This window comes from Oncorhynchus kisutch, linkage group LG15 (genome assembly GCF_002021735.2).
Source record: "Oncorhynchus kisutch isolate 150728-3 linkage group LG15, Okis_V2, whole genome shotgun sequence".
NCBI lineage: Eukaryota > Metazoa > Chordata > Actinopteri > Salmoniformes > Salmonidae > Oncorhynchus > Oncorhynchus kisutch.
Window position 1 is genome coordinate 67,254,419 of NC_034188.2, and position 16,117 is coordinate 67,270,535.

The 16,117-nt window shown below is 44.1% G+C and overlaps 1 protein-coding gene across 5 annotated transcripts in view; it reads left to right on the top strand.

Moving 5' to 3' along the window:
- Positions 1–16,117, top strand: part of cadm1b (cell adhesion molecule 1b) — a 154,447-nt gene that overhangs the window by 89,571 nt on the left and 48,759 nt on the right. For 2 of the 5 annotated variants that reach the window (XM_031790890.1, XM_031790892.1), the window contains exon 2: positions 13,474–13,494. The exons of the other annotated variants lie outside the window; for them this stretch is intronic. In XM_031790890.1, the coding sequence (XP_031646750.1) occupies positions 13,474–13,494 (21 nt within the window). The remainder of the gene's footprint in view (positions 1–13,473; positions 13,495–16,117) is intronic. 5 annotated transcript variants of the gene reach the window in all.

Here is a 16,117-nt window from a genome sequence, read left to right on the forward strand (position 1 = left end):
AATTTCGACGGAGGACACCAAGCGAGCACCTGGTAAATGTAGTCTCTTATGGTCAATCTTCCAATGATATGCCTACAAATACATCACAATGCTGCAAACACCTTGGGGAAACGACAGAATGTGTAAGCTCATTCCTGGCGCATTCACAGCCATATCAGGAGACATTGGAACACAGCGCCTTCAAAATCTGGGGCATTTCCTGTTTGAAATTTCATCTTGGTTTCGCCTGTAGCATCAGTTCTGTGGCACTCACAGATAATATCTTTGCAGTTTTGGAAACGTCAGGGGGTGTTTTCTTTCCAAAGCTGTCAATTATATGCATAGTCGAGCATCTTTTCGTGACAAAATATCTTGTTTAAAACGGGAACGTTTTTTATCCAAAAATGAAAAGAGCGCCCCCTATATCGAAGAAGTTAACACACCGTCCATCCTACAATCTAAGCTAGATGCCCTCAATCTCACCCAAATTATCATGGAACCTACCAGGTACAACCCCAAATCCGTAAACACGGGAACCCTCAAAGATAAAATCCTGACCAACCTGCCCTCTAAATACACCTCTGCTTCATTGCCTGCATCCGTAATGGGTCCGCGGTCAAACGACCACCCCTCATCACTGTCAAAAGCTCCCTAAAACACTTCAGCGAGCAGGCCTTTCTAAATGACCTGGCCCGGGTATCCTGGAAGGATATTGACCTCATTCTGTCAGTATAGGATGCCTAGTTATTCTTTAAAAGTGCTTTCCTAGGGCCTCCCGGGTGGCGCAGTGGTTAAGGGCGCTGTACTGCAGCGCCAGCTGTGTCACTAGAGACTCTGGGTTTGTGCCCAGGCTCTGTCGTAACTGGCCGCGGCCGGGAGGTCCGTGGGGCGACGCACAATTGGCCTAGCGTCGTCCGGGTTAGGGAGGCTTTGACCGGTAGGGATATCCTTGTATCATTGAGCACCAGCGACTCCTGTGGCGGGCCGGGCGCAGTGCATGCTAACCAAGGTTGCCAGCATTTTGCTACGGCTGGCCATACTTTCCACCTGGCTACCCCTACCCCGGTCAACAGCTCTGCACCCCCCACAGCAAGCAACCTGCCCAAGCCTCCCCCATTTCTCCTTCACCCAAATCCAGATAGCTGATGTTCTGAAAGAGCTGCAAAATCTGGACACCTATAAATCAGCCGGGCTAGATAATCTGGACTCTCTCTTTCTAAAATTATCCTCCGCAATTGTTGCAACCCCTATTACTAGCTTGTTCAACCTGCCTGTTGTCCAGACCTCTGGCAGACTCTATGGGGGTGCCACAGGGTTCAATTCTCGGGCCGACTCTTTTCTCTGTATACAGTACATCAATGATGTTGCTCTTGCTGCTGGTGATTCTCTGATCCACCTCTACGCAGAAGACACCATTTTGTATACTTCTGGCCCTTCTTTGGACACTGTGTTAACAAACCTCCAGACAAGCTTCAATGCCATAGAACTCTCCTTCCGTGGCCTCCAACTGCTCTTAAATGCAAGTAAAACTAAATGCATGCTCTTCAACCGATCGCTGCCAGCACCTGCCTGCCCGTCTAGCATCACTACTCTGGACGGTTCTGACTTAGAATATGTGGACAACTACAAATCCCTAGGTGTCTGGTTAGACTGTAAACTCTCCTTCCAGACTCACATCAAGCATCTCTAATCCAAAGTTAAATCTAGAATCGGCTTCCTATTTCGCAAACAAAGCATCCTTCACTCATGCTGCCAAACATACCTTCGTAAAACTGACTATCCTACCGATCCTTGACTTCAGCGATGTCATTTACAAAATAGCCTCCAACACTCTACTCAGTAAAATTGATGCAGTCTATGACAGTGCCATCCGTTTTGTCACCAAAGCCCCATATACAACCCACCACTGCGACCTGTATGCTCTCGTTGGCCCTCACTTCATATTCGTAGCTAAACCCACTGGCTCCAGGTCATCTATAAGTCTTATCTAGGTAAAGCCCAGCCTTATCTCAGCTTACTGGTCACCATAGCAGCACCTACCCATAGCATGCGCTCCAGCAGGTATATTTCACTGGTCACCCCCAAAGCCAATTCCTCATTTGGTCGCCTTTCCTTCCAATTCTCTGCTGCCAATGACTGGAACAAACTGCAAAAATCACTGAAGCTGTAGACTCATATCTCCCTCACTAACTTTAAGCATCAGCTGTCAGAGCAGCTTACAGATCATAGCCCATCTGTAAATAGCCCACCCAACTACCTCATCCCCATATATTTTATCTTCTTTGCACCCCAGTATCTCTACTTGCACATTCATCTTCTGCACATCTATCACTCCAGTGTTTAATTGCTAAATTGACATTTTCTTGCCACTATGTGTCACATTCTGACCTTAGTTCCTTTGTTATGTCTTTGTTTTAGGTTGGTCAGGGTGTGAGTTGAGGTGGGTAGTCCATGTGTTTGGCCTAGTATGGTTCTCAATCAGAGGCAGGTGTCGTTCGTTGTCTCTGATTGAGAATCAAACTTAGGTAGCCTGTTTCCCCCATTTTAGTTGTGGGTGATTATTTTCTGTTTAGGTTGTTTCCCTGACAGAACTGTGCGCTTTCGTTTTCTCCGTTTCTCCGTTTTCTCATTTTGTTTGAGTGTTTTTTGTGAACATTAAATATGAACAACGTTACACTATGGCCTATTTATTTCCTTACCTCCCTAATCTTACTTCATTTGCACATACTGTATGTATACTTTTCTATTGTGTTATTGACTGTACGTTTGTTTATCCCATGTGTAGCTCTGTGGTGTTGTTTGTGCCGCACTGCTTTGCTTTATCTTGGCCAGGCTGCAGTTGTAAATGAGAACTTGTTCTCAACTGGCCTACCTGGTTAAATAAAGGTGGGAAAAAAACAACTGCTGTCAGCTAATGAGACTCACATAGTAATCTGTGAGTGACATGTTTTCCAGTTACCCCATGTCACCCTATAGCTGAGAAGATAAGTGAGAAGTGCTTCTATACTGGCTGTGTACCAGGTAGAGCGCCCTCTAAACAGATACAAAAATGGAGTAGCTTACATACTGTATACCCACCAAAGCAATCAATACCTGTAAATGCATTCATCTCAACCCCATTGCCATATGGCTATTCTATATGTGTCTTTGGGGGACAGGTTTAACTGACGACAACACTAGCTTGAGTGATAGTTGTTGTGAATGTGAGTAGTGCTGTGTGTGTGTGTGTGTGTGTGTGTGTGTGTGTGTGTGTGTGTGTGTGTGTGTGTGTGTGTGTGTGTGTGTGTGTGTGTGTGTGTGTGTGTGTGTGTGTGTGTGTGTGTGTGTGTGTGATTTTATAGCCTGTCAGAGCAGCACATCAGCAGTGGTAATGGGCGGTCCCTGTGGAGGGCAGACTGGCAGGCAGGTAATGATCAAAGAGTCTGTTTCCTGTGCCTCATGTTGGGGTGCATCTGTCCCCCTGTGCCTTCACTTTTTAATGGGCTCAGTCTGACTGCACCTAGCGCTAACTCATCACACGTACACACACAAACACACATACACACACGCACACATACAAACACACCTTAACTTACCCACATGCCAGACATGCACCCACACAATAAATCACTGAACTCTTCCCGCCTGTACACTCTCTCACTCCATCTCAACCTCTCCATGTCATCTGAACCACATCGTACACCATAAAATATCAATCTGGTGGGGGAGTGAACAGTTATAGTCAGTCCCATGCATCTCTTTCTTTGTCTCTCTCTATGTGTCGCTTTCTCTCCCTCCCTGCCAGTCTGTGAGCATGCAGCCTATCTCTCTAACTCGAAAGCCAAGCCAATCAGTGTTCTCTCTCCCTCAATCATGTGTCTGCTGTTTTCCAATGGATATCCATATGGAAGAGCACCTGCTTTGCTCAGCTTAGCATATTTAAAATAAAATAAAATGCATTTAACCTTTATTTAACTAGGCAAGTCAGTTAAGAACAAATTCTTATTTACAATGACAGCCTAGGAACATTAAATATGGAGAAGATTTTAGCTGCAGGGCTGTAGTATGTGCGTAGTACATGCATGTGTCCGTGTGTATGCATACTCTCTGAGCAAGTCCCCATGTGCACCGTGTGTAAACCGCTGATTGGCAGACTTGTCGTGAGCTGGATGTGCTCGCCATCAGGGGCAAATTAACAAGCAATTAACCAGCGTTCAGGTAATTACCCAGCCAATCAAATGAAACCAACTCAATGCAGGTAGTAGTGGGAGCATGATGAGCAGATTGAATCATTCATTGGCAACGCTACCTTTATGCACACTCAGATGGCATCGCTGCGATCTACTTTTTAGCTCAGGCAGAAATCCTAAAAAAGTAATTTAATTCTATGTTTCATTTATTTTAAATCACACCATGTTCATAGTTGGATTATCTTTTCTCTTTATCTCAATCCATTAGTATGCTCTTACAGCAGTTGGTGTTACTTAAGATACATTTCCTAACTGAACTAGAGGGTTCAACTCCAGGTTAGAGCATACTATTGTGTCTATTGAAAGTTAATGCATTACAATAATGCCAATATTCACTTTTTATTTTATTTACCTTTATTTAACTAGGCAAGTCAGTTAATAAGAACAAATTCTTATTTTCAACGACAGCCTAGGAACAGTGGGTTGGTCCGGTTGCTAGTCCACCACTCTAACCACTAGGCTACCCTGCCGGCCCAGATGTCAACTGACACCCTCTTTGGTAACCCATATTTTATACTAACCAATATTTAGCTTTCACTTTCAGAGTAGGTTTGTCTAATAGTGAAATCGAAGCTGACCTGTTCTGCAGAGAGCAGGCTTTGATTTGATTTGCTTTGGCAGCTGATTCAGCAGAAAACCCCAGAAAGGGAATTTCAGAAATGGGAGGGATTAAGCATATAACTGCTGTCAACATAAGATGATTGATAGTCATTTGTTTTGCCCTTTTAATACAACATAAACTATTTGACCATTCATCAAAGGGGGAATTTCCAGGGTGTCTCTACAAAGCTCACTAAAAATAATACATTTCTTGATGCCATGAGCCAGCTAAGCGCTAATATGAAATATTCATGTGGGTCCAGAGTAAATCATATGGCCATTGGCACACAGTTAGAGACCGCTCTGTGTGGAGGGGAGGAAATGTCAGGCTGTGAAGTCCTATATTAGCCTGCCATTGTGAATTTACTATAGTTGCCATTTGGCTCAGTCACTTCAAATAGATCTTTGTTTCAATCAATACACTCTGTAAAACACTGGTGCACATTGCAGTATCTGCATAATCCTAGAGTTAGTCCCTACTAGCAGTCTTTCCCATACATATACTGTACATGCCACATGATGTTAAGATTTTTTTATTCTACGTTGGAGTGCTGTCAGTCACAATTGTCTTCCTCTTTTCACTGCTGCCACTATGCGTCTGCTGCCACATGCTATCGCTTTTGTGTTAGATTGCAATGTGCCTATGGTATGAACGTGTAGGTGTTTGACTTGATATGTACCATTACGTGAACCAGTTATTTTATTCACTGTAGTGTATTTGCATTGGTCATTGGGTTTACGACACAAGACATACGTTTTTATCTGTATGCCTAGCTATTCAGGTGTAGGATCTTAATTAAATCACCCTTTTGCAGGAGAACTTCCCTGCAATGAAAGACATGTAAAAGGTGTAGTGTATTTGAGATTTAAAAAGGTTTCTGAAGTTTGTAATTTCCACTGAAATTTCAGTCTTGATTTTTTTACCTCAAGAAAAATGTACCCCTACAAAAATGTCCATTAATTATAATCCACATAATACTTCACATTTCCTGTTGCTGCAGGATTATTTTCCTGATGTAGCAAACTGTCTCAAATTAAGATCCTATATCTGTATACATACATTGTATAATATGTTATACTGTGTTATAATGTGTTATCAGTAGTTACAGCAACACCAGACAGGAAACCTGAGTATTGCATCAGCTGATATTGCACCAATTAGATTCACTCTACCTTAATATTGCGGTGTATTTAGTCAACCAGGTGTTGCACCTTCATTTGGCTGCCACATGCACGCTATGCGCGGGTGTTCTTGGTGACATGTTATTGCTGTAGCATGCATTACATGCCATGTATGTCTGTTTTCTGCTACCCCACCACCCACCCCAGCCTCCACAGTTTGGAGTGTGATTTTGCTTCGGTCAGGGGGATTGGTATAACATACCTTGCTCACTGTCTGTTACTATAGTTATCTTGTCATTATGCATGCTCTGGCAGTGAGCTATCCCAAAGGAGCAGAGCCTGACGCCAAGAGTATCGTATTGCATGTATTGTAATCTTTTCTAATAAATGGTTAAACAAATATGTGGCTTTTCCTGTCGGTACCACTGTAAAAGGACAGTGTGCAGAATAGATCCATTTACTCAAATAGAGAGGGCAAATTCAACGGTGTACATTGTGAATCATTTGGAGCCGGGCAGGGAGACAGCCTTGCATTGGCAGCCATGTATAATCGTATTCATTTTCACACCACCACACACACACATATTTCCCTCCAATCTCTGACTAATGGAGCTGGGGTTGGAGATGGTTCCATCAAGGTACACGGCCTCAGTTTACCTCCTTCACGCACACACACACATACACACACACACACACACACACACACACACACACACACACACACACACACACACACACACACACACACACACACACACACACACACACACACACCTGATTGATAGCTGTGATTTGACTGTGAAAAAGGCATAGGAAATTGAAAAATGGAGGAAGAAGATTGGAAACAGTGTGCTCATTATAAACTCGCAGAAGAAACAAAAGGCCTTCTCTCCTCTTTTTTATTTTCTTTAGCTCCACACACATTGACAGCAGGTGTGTGTGACAGGTGTCTGATTGAGGCACACAAAATAAATGACACCTGAAAACAAATGGATGTATTTAGCGGTCCTGGATGCAGTTAGAGCTGTGGGCTGATGGATGTGATTATGAGAGTATGAGCACCGGGGCCAGGCACAGACAGAATGGGCACAGGTGCAACACAGAGAGAGAGAGGGGGGGAGCAGCAGACATGTTATTGTGGGGATAAATAATCATCCATACGTAGAATTAATGATATGCCATAACCAAGGTCACCAGAAATGCCCACCGATGGAGATTGTATTTAATGTACTGTATCTGTCTCTTTGTAATACAGATCCTCAATTTCATAGCATGCTCAGTGGTTAAGCTCACAACAGCTAACTGGATTTGTCATTATGTCATAACGAGGGAATTTTTAGATAACAGTTAGATAGCACATTTTGTCACGTTGTCTCAAAACTCAAATCTCACGGCTCATAGCCATACTCCATCACAATGCACATTTGTTGAGTTATCAAATAGTAATACCCTGTGTGATGGCTTTGTGTTTTCCATAATTGAGGTGAGGGAGTGTCTTGCCTGAGGTCCCAGTGGTTTAATATTCTGTGAGAGATTCCAGACAGTGAGTGGTGGTGTAGCAGCTGCCTCCTGACCCATCTCCAGCCCCTCTTACCCCCTCTGACCCCTGTCTCCTTGCTGGACAGGCTGTGGAGATGACAGGCCTGTCAGAGGCTTCTACTGATGTCCTAATTACCCCCCGACACACAATCACAAACACATGCATGTACACAAATGAACCCACACAAGCATATGCACGCGTACATGTACATACAAACACATGCATACACACAGAGACACATGCACGCAAGCACACACACACATACACACACACATCCCAATCTGTCCCGTCAGGCATCAGCACAGCGCTTGTATGCCCCTTGCATGGCACCACATTAGATAAAGTGGAACAATGTCGCCATAACGAAAAGAAAATAACATTTCAAAATGTATGTAAAACATCACAGCTATATTGAAAAAGATATGGCACATGGAAACCAAACGAGGGTGTTCTATGGTGATAGGTGGGATGGGCTGAGAGTGGCTGAGGGGTGGGATTAAAGAGCTGAGGTCTATGGTGATAGGTGGGATGGGCTGAGAATGACTGAGGGGTGGGATTAAAGAGTTTATGTTCGGTAATGTATTATTGTTACTGTATGTTATTGCTGTATATAAAAGTACCATGTATGTAAAATGTGTATGTAAAATGTATGTATATGTAGCAGAAAAGCTGTAAAAACAAAAAAAAGATATGTGTCCTCCCCGAAGATAAAAATAAAATAGAAATAGAAAAGAGGCAGTTATTACACCTGTATAAGACTCTTTCTAAGCTTTGATTTAAAAAAAAAAAGCTGCATGGGAGTACAATGCAATCAGAGGCGAGCATTGAGTCAGAGCTTTGTGTGCTCTCCAGCGGCATTAACACTAACGCTCCTGCTGCCTCGCCTCCACCTGAGACCGGGTTGAAAAGAAGCAGGGCTCTGTGTGATCGCTCCCTCTTGAGCCAGATGGAAGACAGGGCTTTAGCTGAACAGACATGGTGAATAAGATGTGGTGTGTCTCACAGCCGGGGGGTTAAGCATTCACTATGATCTGTTTCTCTATAAAGCCATGTGGTGTGTGGATGCATACATTGCGTATTGTAACGGCAGCCTTGAAGTCAGTGCTTACCCAACCATTCGCGCCAAACATTCGTGCTAGCATAACACAATGCAGAATCATGCTTATACTGATATTGGTTGTTTTTTCAAGACCTTTGAACCATTTAAAATCTATTTTGGATGACTGTAGTTGGATAATGGCTTTGGTTCCTTCTCCTTGTTGGATTGTTTTCTTGGGGGGAAAATGGTGTTCTGTGGTAATTTATATTTTGCTATGTCAAACACCAGAGTGACTTTGAAGTGTCATGGTGACATAGCGATAGTTTGTTGCTTTGTTGGTTTCTACGTTAATGTTTTATTAATAAAGGATCCCCCTATTCTGTACAGATATACAGTACAGGCCTGTACAACATGCAGAGAAAGCTTTGTATGTGTGACATGTTTTAGAGTGAGAGATGGCAGTTGGCGGGGCTGCTAGGCATCCAGTCGGAGGCGTGTATCTCTAACACAACCACAACCTGAGACAGGCAATGGCAGAGTTCTCTTTCAGCTTCTATATTTTCTGTTATTTCTGCTCTCAGAATGAAGACATTACTTTTCTGTTACAGAGAGGACTTGAAGTTCTGATTGAAGAGCTTATTAACACGTATTGCTTTCAGACAAACATGATACAATATTCAGATCCTCACATACTTTACATTCCTTACCAACTAGCCCTTGAATACCAGAAACTCACACTGTGAACTCACCATGGGAGAATACTGTTCAATCCCTCTGAATTGTTAGTTAGTTATCTGTGAATTTGTTAGTTAGTTATCTCTAACATGCCAGGCTTCAACTGTGTGTGTGTGTGTGTGTGTGTGTGTGTGTGTGTGTGTACGTGCGTGCAAACATGTGTGTGAGTGTGTGTGTGCATGCATACGTGTGTGTGTGCTTATGTGCTTGTGCTCAGGGGTTTGCTAAAGGCCCATATTAATATTCAGAGCATGAAATCAGGCATATCCAGTGAGAGGTTGTCACGGCTGAGCTCCAGTGTCTTTTTGTATGTTCCATGAATAAGGTGCAGTTAAACCTCCTCTGGCCATCGGGAAACTGTTTATGTGGGGATACATACATAATCCCCTTTGACTGCAGTATGACGGAACAGCCTGTAGATGTGTTCCTGGTAAGCCCACTTGATTAACATGTTACTGTCTGCCATGGAGACGAATTAGCCTGAGCATTCCCTGTGGTGCTATAGGTAAGTGTTTTCACAGATATTCCACAGGCAACCAGATACCTGCATTAAGCCATATCTGACAAAACGGTGGGAGTACAGAGTAGCTCTCTCTGTTGAGCTGTAGCTGCTCTTGACACCTCCCTCTAAAGCGCTCTGCTGCAGGCAACTATACAGATAGCTGGGGTGTCACATTTTGTCCAGTGTTTGCACAGTGGACTACACTGAGTGTACAAAACATTAAGAACATCTTCCTCATATTGAGTTGCACACCCCCCTTTTGCCCTCAGAACAGCCTCAATTCATCAGGGCATGGACTCTATAAGGTGTCGAAAGCGTTCCACAGGGATGCTGGCTCATGTTGACTCCAATGCTTCCCGCAGTTGTATCAAGTTGGCTGTATGTCCTTTGGATGGTGGACCATTCTTGATACACATTGGAAACTGCAGTGTTGTAGTTCTTGACACAAACCGGTGCGCCTGGTACCTGCTACCATAACCTGTTCAAAAGCACCTAAATATTTGTCTTGCCCATTCACCCTCTGAATGGCACACATACACAATCCATGTCTCAATTGTCTCAAGGCTTAAAAAATATTTTTTACCTGTCTCCTCCCCTTCATCTACACTGATTGCAGGGATCATAGATTTCGCCTGGATTTACCTGGTCAGTCTATGTCATGGAAAGAGCAGGTGTCCATAATGTTTTGTACACTCAGTGTGTATTATGGTATTTGACTTGAGTCTGAGACAAAGATTAAATGAACTCAGCAGGAGTGTGAGTGATTAGTACAGTAATGGCTTTCAAATCCCAGGTTTAATGTACAGTATTTCAATTGTTTCTAGCTGTTTATTTGTAGAACGTCCACCCCTGGTAGTAAACACAGGAGTAAACACAGGAGCGTGTGAGCATTTGTTGTGGTTAGACACTGGCTAGGACACCAATCCTAGAGGTCACAGAAGGTATCTGGACAGTGTTCAGACTTCTGAGAAAAGGTCTTAAACCATCTAATGGCTTGCTGTTTGGAAAATGATGACCACAGCAGCCAATCTGTGTTCCTTGGGTCTACTCAGCAGGTACAGGCTTTCCATCAAATTTATTTTAAGAAAAAGGTCTGCATCCCTCCACCCAACCTTTTAATTAAATGAAAGCACAGTGGGACACACACTCACTCACACACACACACACACACACACACACACACACACACACACACACACACACACACACACACACACACACACACACACACACACACACACACTAGAGGAGAGGAGACTGCCTGGGCCTCACAGCACCCCAGCATCCTCCTCCTGCTGTCACCACACATGCGTTGTGAACACACACACTGATAACATGCGATAAGCTGCTGATCATGGCTGGAAATAAGAAGGAAAAATGTTTCCTCAAAGGAGGCCCATACATTTAATGACACCATGCCAGCATAGAGAGGGTATGTTACCTTTCCCCAACTGCTATTACCCAGCAGCCTGGAAAGAGAGGTTGCTCTCCTCCACACTCACAGAGAGAGACTGTCTGCAGAGATATCAGTCTGGCTCACAGAGTGTACTGCAGCTCTGTGGATTCACCCAGATGACAGTCCGCTGTACACTGCTAGTATTGTCTAAAAGCATGAACATATTATCTAATGATCAGATAGTTTGTAGATTCTACTATCTGTCAGGTAATACACTACAAAGAACACTCGTTGACTGTCATTCTTATTCATACACTGATATATCAGACATTTGCAGATTCTGTCGAAGTACAATAAAATACAGAAGTCTAAGGAATATGGGTTAGGAGAGTAGGAGAGCAGACCCAGACAAGGACAGGCTTTATTTGGAGGACGGTGGGCCTGTCTGGCCTCATCCTCTATGATTGACAGATTACAGTGGAGGCTGCCACTTGCAGGGAATAGCATCACACGCATTTCCCCTGATATCTGTCTATCAGTGCTGTCTAAGCAGAGCGACAGCCATGACATCTAATCACAGCCTGGCTGGCACCTCATAACTCCTGCCTAATGTGCTCCAGGTACAGGGGAGTACAGGGGAGGGTAGGGGGGTAGCAGGGGCGCGCTGGGGACAAGAGACAAGACCAGCGGCTATTTATAATAGTCCTATCTGTGGCTGTACACTTTTCCCTATTAATACAGTTCTGAACTAGGCTGAGAAAACTGATATATATATATTACATCCTCACTCCTCATACTATAACAGAAATACAGACTTTCTATATGATTTATAATCTGAGAGGTACCTATATTATTATGTGCTGGTTTGTGATTTGTCTCCTGTGAGGATTCATACAAGGCTGAGAAAGCATAACAAACAAGGACATGCCTTCCATTCAGGTTAGGTCAAAGATGATAACTCAGGCAAGAAGACTAGTGTGTGCCTGCTTGCTCTTCACGTGGTGGTCCAATTAGATGTTAGCCTGCGTAATAGGCTTACCACTTAGAGCGGTGCTGTGAGTCCAGGATGCCCAGGGTGGTGCCGTAGGGAAAATGCCAGTCTCCCATGACCAGCTGGTGTGAGATGCCAGTCTCGGGCGACTGGCCACTGTTCCAAGCGGGCAAATTCTGGTGTGCCCCAGGGCTCTCAGGGGACCTTCATTCGGCAGAGGCTGCTCCAGCCCTGGGCTGGCAGGAATCTCAAACAGAGAGAGGCTGGGAAAAACAAAGTCCACAGATAGCTAACTATCTACCCCCGAGCTGCTCCATATTAATAGCCCCCAAATTGACTGAAACTTTACAGTGGTTATAAAAAATACGGGGTTGTAAAGCTATACACTCTCAAATACTCAATCACTTTCAGGAAAGTATATTGGAATCTTCGGTATTGGAATTTTCGGTCGACACACTTTTAGGATTTATGCCAGCCTCTAAAATATAAGTGAGGAAGCAATAAAACCAATGGATTATGACTCATCCAAAATGAGATGAGTTTTGACAGAGTTACCTTCTGTGTGAATTATAAATGAATATGGGCCTCTGCTTACAATGTGTCCGTCTTGTCATGAATATGGGCCTCTGCTTACAATGTGTCCGTCTTATCATGAATATGGGCCTCTGCTTACAATGTATCCGTCTTGTCATGAATATGGGCCTCTGCTTACAATGTATCCGTCTTGTCATGAATATGGGCCTCTGCTTACAATGTGTCCGTCTTATCATGAATATGGGCCTCTGCTTACAATGTGTCCGTCTTGTCATGAATATGGGCCTCTGCTTACAATGTGTCCGTCTTGTCATGAATGTGGGCCTCTGCTTACAATGTATCCGTCTTATCATGAATATGGGCCTCTGCTTACAATGTATCCATCTTATCATGAATATGGGCCTCTGCTTACAATGTGTCCGTCTTGTCATGAATATGGGCCTCTGCTTACAATGTGTCCATCTTATCATGAATATGGGCCTCTGCTTACAATGTGTCCGTCTTATCATGAATATGGGCCTCTGCTTACAATGTGTCCGTCTTATCATGAATATGGGCCTCTGCTTACAATGTGTCCGTCTTATCATGAATATGGGGCTCTGCTTACAATGTGTCTGTCTTATCATGAATATGGGCCTCTGCTTACAATGTGTCCGTCTTATCATGAATATGGGCCTCTGCTTACAATGTGTCCGTCTTATCATGAATATGGGCCTCTGCTTACAATGTGTCCGTCTTATCATGAATATGGGCCTCTGCTTACAATTATTCTGTCTTCCTTCTTTCCTTCTCTACTGCTGCAAAAGGAACCGCTGAGACCTTGTCAGGTACTTTTGATTTTCCTCTAATGTTCGTCTGACAATGTCTGATGCATTTGCTCACCCTGCTCTTTATTGATCTGTGTAAAGCATCGAGTTATGTGTTCATGTGCTGTGCAATGTCTACAATCATATGTCAATCTACTGCCAATTTTATTGTATTTGTATAGCACAGCTACAGTCGTGTGAATAGAAACCGTTTCAAATAAGACTATGTCAGATGGTGGCAGAGTACATTCTACATTCCCTGTTGTTATTGGCTACTGTCATTATGTTTACTATATGTGCATTATATTGTTGTCTACATGTAGTTTTCTTTTGGTTGACACATGACTAGTATGTACAAAGTGACTCTGGTAGCCTACACTAAACCGAAGGTGAACATTCTGTATTGTGAAAGCCCATGTCTAACACTACTACTACTAGGCTAGAAGCTCCCCTTGTCTCTCTATCACACTTAGGAAGACACATCAAGCACAAAGAGCCTCTAACCTGCCAGTACAGTGGAACATGAGATTGAGCAGTCCCCAACATTGATCTGCAGTGAACATGGCACAATCTGCATAAGATAATAGAGTACAGGAGAGATGCTTTTCTCTGTACATCTCTATTCAGACAAAGCCTTGTCAAAGCAGCATCAGACATCTGACATCACATCAGAAACATGATGAAACTTGAGTGAGAGATTGTTTTCAGAGATAAAAGAGATTACATTAGAAGGCCTAAAACATTAGAAATCCTGCTACGATGCAGAGAAGCCTTGAAACAGTGAAGGTCTAATAATGTCCAATGATATTATGGCTTTTTACTCACAGATGTCCTTGAAAGAGCTTCCCTTCTTAGAGAGCAGGGCTTAATTACTGAGCTGGAGATGTATGTATCTCAAGGGGCAGAGAATAGGAGCGTGAGAAAGAGAGCCATTTTCAGTCATTCTTAATGCGGTAAGATAGATCCGGTCGGCCAGTTGGCTAGATAGCTAGGTCCGGCCCGGCCAGATACACTACATACCAAAAGTATGTGGACACTTGCTCGTTGTACATCTCATTCCTAAATCATGGGAATTTATGGAATTGGTCCCACCGTAGCTGCTAAAAAGCCTCCACTCTTCTGGGAAGGCATACCACTAGATGTTGAAACATTGCTGCGGGGTCTTGCTTGCATTCAGCCACAAGAGCATTAGTGAGGTCGGGGATTGAGGCTGGGAGATTAGACCTGGCTCACAGTCAGCGTTACAATTAATACCAAAGGTGTTCGATGGGGTTGAGGCCAGTCAAGTTCTTCCACACCGATCTCGACACACCATTTCTTTATGGACCTCGCTTTGTGCACGGGGACATTGTCATGCTGATACAGGAAAGAGTCTTCCCCCAAACTGTTGCCACAAAGTTGGAAGCACAGAATCATCTGGAATGTCATTGTATTCTGTAGCATTAAGATTTCCCTTCACTGGAACTAAGGGTCCTAGCCTGAACCATGAAAAACAGCCCCAGACCATTATTCCTCCTCCACCAAACCCTACAGTTGGCACTATGCATTGTGGCAGATAGCGTTCTCCTAGCATCCCCCAAACCCAGATTAGTCTGTCGGACTGCTAGATGGTGAAGTGTGATTCATCACTCCAGAGAATGCGTTTCCACTGCTCCAGAGTCCAATGGCGGCGAGCTTTACACCACTCCAGCCGATGTTTGGCATTGCACATGGTGATCTTAGGCTTGTGTGCAGCTGGTCGGTCATGGAAACCCATTTCATGAATCTCCCGATGAACAGTTCTTGTGCTGACGTTGCTGCCAAAGACAGTTTGGAACTCAGTAGTGTTGCAATTGAGGGCAGAAGAATTTTACACGCTACGCGCTTCAGCACTCGGTTGTCCCATTCTGTGCGTTTGTGTGGCCAGTCACTTCGCGGCTGAGTCATTGTTGCTCCTAGAGGTTTCCACTTCACAATAACAGCACTTACAGTTGACCGGGGTAGCTCTAGCGGGGCATAAATTTAACAAACTGTCTTGTTGGAAAGGTGGCCTCCTATGACGGTGCCACGTTGAAAGTCAATGAGCTTTTCAGTAAGTCCATTATACTGTCAATGTTTGTCTATGGAGATTGCATGGCTGTGTGCTCGATTTTATAAACCTGTTAGCAACGGGGGTTAGCAACGGGGGTGGCTGAAATAGCCAAATACACTCATACACTCATCATGTCCACATACTTCTGTATATATTGTGTAGGTTTGGCCAGATAGTTCTGTTCGGCCGACTGGCCAGATAGCGTTCAGCCGGCCAGATATCTAGGTAGTTCCGGCCGGTCTGATAGGTCCGGCCAGCCGGCCAGATAGCTTGGTAGCTCCACCCAGCCAGATGGCTAATTGCAGGGCCTTCAAAGGTCTATGAACTTAACCTAGCTATCTGGCCGGCCGCACCTAGCTATGTCTGGCTGAAAAGATAGCTTGGTCCGACCGGCCTGTCAGATAAGTAGCTCCGGCTGGATAGCTGGTTCTTCTTTGAAAAGGACAAGGCCGCTCCAGACATCGGTGACTCAGTGGAGAGGAATCAGGGGCCTGGCGCTGTCCTGCTTTCCACTGCCCCTTTCATGTCTTTTGATGAAAAAATTCAAAGAGAGAGAAGTTCAAAGAAAAAAGG